The sequence below is a fragment of the Lipophrys pholis genome (genome assembly GCF_963383615.2).
Source record: "Lipophrys pholis genome assembly, chromosome: 18".
Taxonomy (NCBI): Eukaryota; Metazoa; Chordata; class Actinopteri; order Blenniiformes; family Blenniidae; genus Lipophrys; species Lipophrys pholis.
Window position 1 is genome coordinate 11,405,027 of NC_137646.1, and position 5,868 is coordinate 11,410,894.

Genomic DNA, 5,868 nt, shown 5'->3' on the forward strand with positions numbered 1-5,868 from the left:
ACTGATATCGATACTAGTATGAGGTATTGAGTCAGCTGCCAGAACAAGTGCAGACAAGAGCTGAACCAAGCTTAAAAAAACCTTTTAACGTTCACGGGAAAAACATTAAGAATCCTCACAACTTCACATTAAGCATGTTCACTTTGAATTCAGTGCAATGTATACATTGTGTTTGGTATTGACAGAAAATAATTTTTTTTAATGCAGAAATCATGAGGGGTTTTTTTTTCCAGTTGTGTCTCCGTGTGAATGCAATTCTTTCCCATTACACATTGGACAACCATGTAGTTAAACAGACTGCTTTATTCAGATGTCACAGGGTTTTGGTATCATCACTTCTCTTCCTGATCCATCAGGTGGCACATGAAGCCCAAAGTCATAACCATCGTCATGAACTCGATGAAATCGATCTTGCCGTCGCCGTCCATATCCAGATCGTCCGCTATCTCTTTCACTTTGTCCATGTCGCTGGTTTTCTGTGAAGACCAATGACACAGCACCGGATATTTACAGTTTCCTGAATTCTTGAAACATTTTTTCATACAGGTTGAAAGTATAACAGGAACTCAAACTTTGCGTGTGATTGTTTCACCAAGTTTTTAAGAGTATGACAAAGGCAACTTTAATACAGTTCCGTTTGCAAGACTCCTGCAACATTGGGATGGTTAATCCCTGTGGGTGTGGTTACAGATAAAAGGCTTAATGTCCCATAACCTGTCAGAATTCTTAAAACTGCCTGGAACCATCTGAAACTGAACACTTTGATGAAACAGAGCTTATGCTCTCCTCAGCAAGGCCAACGTTCTCCAGAGGGTTGTACCGTACCTCCAGCAGTTCAGGCATCTCGTTCAGCAGAAGTTTCTTTGCCTCCGCTTTGGACAGCGTCTCGCTGTCTCCGTCCTCGCTTGCATATTTCTTGAAGATGGCCGAGAGATCCTCAATGCAATTCTGCAACCGTGTCTTCTGTGCCATGGCTCCGCTTTACGGGTGGATAGTACAGTTGGGATGAAGAAGACAAAAGGCAGACGAGTGCGAAGTGAAAGGCTGAGCAGTCTCTCTGCTTTTATACCTTTTGAACTAGGCTTGGAGCTAACAATGGGCGGCACGCCTCAGGAGCTGACGTCACGCTGCCTGACGTGCCAAACATCAGCTATGGTTGTGTGTGTGTGTGTGTGTGTGTGTGTGTGTGTGTGTGTGTGTGTGTGTGTGTGTGTGTGTGTGTGTGTGTGTGTGTGTGTGTGTGTGTGTGTGGCTGTGGGTGTGGGTGTGGGTGTGACTGTTATTAATTAATTTATTTATTTGAGAGGAAAACTTTGTTGTTGTTTTTCTTTTTTTCCTTATTTTTTTTGTTTCGTACCTTGATATATTCGAAATAAACATTTCAAACCAAACCAAAGCAAACCATGGTTGCAATCTGGGTGCAGTTCGATGGAGAGGTACTACAAAAATGTTTTTTTTTTTAGTCTGCTCAATGATTGAATTCTACGGAAGAGTTTTAGGGCCACTGAAGAAAAAAAAAATTCGGAGGCTAAAAAAAAAAAAAAAAACCTTCGTGGCCCCAGAAAAAGTCGAAAATCAAAGTCGAGATTTTTTTTTTCACGGTGGAAAAAAAAACCCGTCCATCCACATGCCAGCGCGTGTGACTGTTTCCTCAAAATGCATCAGGCGGTTTAATGAAGTGGTGAAAAGATGCTCCAAGACAGAATGTAGCTCATAAACACGGTGCAGTTGTCATCAGTATCAGGACCAGAAGAGACAGAGCAGCCTGCTGCCTCGTTCCGTCGCGGAAGTTCGTCGAGTACGAAGGACAAAGGCAGGGATCCCGGGCTGCTTATTTAAATGTGTTCTTATTAATCAAGGAAATCCTGTGTAAAATCACATGTCCATAAGCAGTAAGCAACCCGATATAGTCACAATTAAGTGATTTAATGGGAATTCACATCTACGGGCAAATGATGAGGGATGGATAGACGTCTCTCCGTGAAAAAAAAAGAATCTCGACTTTGATTTTCGACTTTTTCTGGGGCCACGAAGGTTTTTGGGGTTTTTTTAGCCTCTGAATTTTTTTTTTTCTTCAGTGGCCCTAAAACTCTTCCGTAGAATTCACTCTACTGAGGGATCGGACAAAGAAAACTTATAAATGTATTGACATGTGATAGCCAGAGTGTTTTAGAAGCTTTGTAGTTTTTGTTTGTCATTCATGTGTCTGTAATATTTTTGAATTACATTGTACAAAATCCATTATTACTACTGCAGGACAGTGATTAGAATTTATATAAGTAAATAATTGCATTGTTACATGCAAAGTTTAATCATGAATTCAAAAGTAGTGTATTGTGTATATACTGGAGTGTAAAGAAAGTGTTTTCCTATGCTTTAACGAAAATGATGTGCTTTTTTACAGCTTCAGTTAAAGTATTTCCGAGAAATCTCAACATGAAAACGAATAGAAAGATGAAACTGAAACCACAGTTAGTTGTTTTTTTTTAAAGAACAAGTCTCTTCAGAGGCCACATCCTGGATATTGACAAATTTTCTGTTTTGGCCTCACTCCTTGCTGTAATTTGTACCCAGGTACATTATCGTCTGATTCACTTCCTGTGTTTGTCACCAAGGTTTACTTATACAATCATTAACTCACCTGTTGTTTGGCAGATTATCTTTTCATTTGTTTGAAGTCATTCCAGCGTTTTTCTTTTTAATTTCTGGATTTTTGAATTTGTCCTGTTAAAATCAATGTTATTTCTGCAGCGCCAATTACAACAAAGTGTTTTAAAGGCACTTTTACAGAGAAAAAACAAAAGAATTCCACCCGAGCAAGCAGAGGAAAGGAAAAACTCCCTTTTGACAGGAAGAAACTTGTAGAGCCAGACTCAGAGGAGGAGACTTTCTGCTGACACTGCAGTATCGTGGCATTATATTTAATTGTATTGAATAGTTTTATTTCTTGCAAAATTTATAATTTGTATATATTGTATAATGTGGGCTGGGCAGCATACAGTGGTTAGCACTCTTGCCTCAGTGCTTCCATCCCCCCCCCCCCCCCCCCCGTGTGTGTGTGTGTGTGTGTGTGTGTGTGTGTGTGTCCTCCCACAGTCTATAAACATGCATGTGAAGTTAAATGGTGACGCTAAATTGCCCCTGGGTGTGAATGTGAGTGTGTGTGGTTGTTTTCCCTGCATGTGACAGAATGGTGACCCGTCCCGGGTGGATCCCGCCCTCGCCCACAGGAGGCTGGTATCGGCACCCCGCTGGAGGGATAAGCGGGATAAAAGATGGATGATAAAAAACAACAACTCTGAAAACAAATTGTTTGTTGTGCTTACTTTATTTAAGTCCATAGGTTTACTAATTTCTCTGTTCTCTGTTTCTCTGTACAACTGTTCTTGGCTTAATTAAGTTGCTGAGACTTAAAGCTCAAGTTTCTTCAGTAAACTGAACTTATTACATTTTATAGTGCACAGACTATTTAATTATTATTATAATTATTATAATTATAATAATAATAATAATAATAATAATAATAATAATAATTATTATTATTATTATTATTAAACTGCAAAGCACTTTGATCAACCTTAGTTGTTGTTTTCCATTGTGCTCTGCAAATAAAGCTGGATTGAAAAAATCTCAGACAAACTTCCAGAACCACTGTCAGTGATCCTGCAGAGAGAGAGAGAGAGAGAGAGAGAGAGAGAGAGAGAGAGAGAGAGAGAGAGAGAGGGAGAAATGGTGGGGTAGAGAGAGAGAGAGAGAGAGAGAGAGAGAGAGGAGAGAGAGAGAGAGAGAGAGAGAGAGAGCACAGAGTACCTAACGCTAGTGTTACAGGGACGATAACTTGTTGAAACCCTGAAAACGTCTTTAAAAACACCTGCTTGCATCAGAGTGAATCCGTTTAGTGTTTTTTGATCAACCATCTTGTGTTATTAGCACTGTTAGCTTGAGGCTAATTAGCAGCCGCGTGGTCCGTCGGCATGTTGAATGTGTGGTGAACGAGAAAACGCTGATTTTATTTGGTGGGATTGCGTTATGGCCTGTGGTTGCCATGGAGACGATGGTGCTTTCCTTGCATAGTCAGAGCAACTGAAGGAAACATGCAGTCAGACCAGCTCACTAAAGAAGGGCTGTTATGTCTGACTGTTACGATTCCTCCTCTGGCGTTTCAGCCCCAAGTTACAAACATTCCATGAGAACAGCCAGGTACCAGGTACAGTACTATAGTTGTTAAAAAAAAGAAAGAAAAGAATATATACTGATTGTGTATTTACTGGATTTTACTATGTGTTTTGAAAGCGTCACTATTCCTGTAGTATCCAATACTCAACAAAATGTGCTTATTCGTGCAATAGATGACTCCACACCTGACAACCATGGACAGGTAAACTGTTTTATTCAGACGTCACAGTGAAATGTAACAACAGGTTTGATATCGCTGCTGTTGGACTCCACTCCAGCGTTGGGCCTCTCATTTCTTGCAGCTGCGGCCATGGCAGGCACAGGTAAGAGCAGCAACCAGTATCACAAACTCATTGAAGTCCACCACGGCGTCGCCGTTAAAATCCAGACCTTTCAGCAACGCCTCCACCTCCCCCGGGTTCCACAAATGAAGATATCTGAACGTGTCAAGATCAACTCCTACGACACGGTACCTTCAGAAGTCCAGGCAGCTCCTTCTCCAGCAGAGTTTTGGCCTCGGCTTTGGACAGTGTGTCCTTGTCTCCATCGGCCGCGGCGTACGTGTCGAAGACCTTCATGAGGATGGCCATGGCCGTCTCCAGCTGGGTCATGGTCGCTGCTGTGTGGGTGGATGGTACCGTCTGGATGGTGACAACCAGCTCGGGCTGTAGTGCAGGGAGTAGCTGAAACTTAGAGAGGTGTGTCTTTTTCTATACCTCTGGAGAACCGGGGGAAGGGGGGGGGGGGGGGGGGGGGTTGGGCGGCGCGGTTGACCCTAAGGCTGTATTTTTGCTGAGTGTTTGTCAGAGTTGTTGGCTCCGTCTGTATCAACACAACCTGAGAGCGTACCAAACCAAAGGCACACATCACTTGAAAGGCCAAGTTCAATCATTGACGTCTTGATTCAAGGCGACGGCCTTTTCTCTTTTTCTTTTGCGCTACACGAAGGCAGTAAAATCTGTGATTTGATTCATCTGGACCTTGGAGTATGGAGATTACTTGATAATTATTTAATTCATGAAGGTGGAAAGTAAAGGAAGGTGTGAAAAGTGTTCAAAGTTTATGACTGCACACTCACATTTTAAGAAACTCCTCCAACGTGCTTCAAATATACTGTATGAAGGGCGAATTGTGGCCGTTTTTTTATTTTTTTTTATCATATTACTGCATTGTGGACTTGATAATTCAATATTCACATTAACAGCAGCAGTGTCTCATAGATATGAACATTTTGGTTTAAAAGTTTTAACCTACCTAAAGGTGTGACCAAGTCCTGCTCAGTGTGAGCAGTAGAAAACACCTCAGTGGGCGTACAGTAGAGCACAATAGTGACAGTACTGCTTTGTTGTATTTAATCTCATGAGTAAAGGTGTGTCTCTGGGAAAACATTTAACTGCTTTATCGGTTTGAGTCGTTTCAGATTAGGAGTCCACTATCAGGCTATTATTCATGCTTTGACATGAGGGCAGATAAATACTGTGAATGTTCAGGATATCTGCGTAGAAATGGGCGTGTTGGTGGAGGGAAGTTCTCAAGCAAGTCAGAGCACAAGCAGGACCCACATTTTAAAAAGCACAACATTAAAAATGCAATACTTCAGTTTGATGATTCGGGCGGGAAAATAACTGCAAGTTTACCATAAAAACGGTCTTCCCGCCGTTCCGTGGTCTTCATGGTTCATGGTAAACTCAG

The 5,868-nt window shown here is 41.7% G+C and overlaps 2 protein-coding genes across 2 annotated transcripts; both read right to left on the reverse strand.

Moving 5' to 3' along the window:
• Positions 1-285: 285 nt before the first annotated feature.
• LOC308123915 (protein S100-G-like) lies at positions 286-1,094 on the reverse strand. The gene is made up of 2 exons (XM_080486659.1): positions 826-1,094; positions 286-476 (listed from the first exon to the last, which is right to left on the reverse strand). Exons 1-2 carry the CDS (start codon positions 970-972, stop codon positions 333-335), a joined length of 291 nt encoding a protein of 96 aa, XP_080342785.1. The 5' UTR covers positions 973-1,094; the 3' UTR covers positions 286-332.
• Positions 1,095-4,424: 3,330 nt separating this feature from the next.
• Positions 4,425-4,805, reverse strand: LOC308123495 (protein S100-P-like). The gene is made up of 2 exons (XM_080486007.1): positions 4,645-4,805; positions 4,425-4,613 (listed from the first exon to the last, which is right to left on the reverse strand). Exons 1-2 carry the CDS (start codon positions 4,785-4,787, stop codon positions 4,466-4,468), a joined length of 291 nt encoding a protein of 96 aa, XP_080342133.1. The 5' UTR covers positions 4,788-4,805; the 3' UTR covers positions 4,425-4,465.
• Positions 4,806-5,868: the final 1,063 nt, after the last annotated feature.

Coding starts and splice junctions, on each gene's coding strand:
- LOC308123915 (XM_080486659.1), bottom strand. CDS start 972: ATGGCACAGAAGACACGGTTGCAGAATTGCATTGAGGATCTCTCGGCC. Junction 477..825: donor AGATGCCTGAACTGCTGGAG/GTACGGTACAAC, acceptor TGGTCTTCACAG/AAAACCAGCGACATGGACAA.
- LOC308123495 (XM_080486007.1), bottom strand. CDS start 4,787: ATGACCCAGCTGGAGACGGCCATGGCCATCCTCATGAAGGTCTTCGAC. Junction 4,614..4,644: donor CCTGGACTTCTGAAGGTACC/GTGTCGTAGGAG, acceptor TGACACGTTCAG/ATATCTTCATTTGTGGAACC.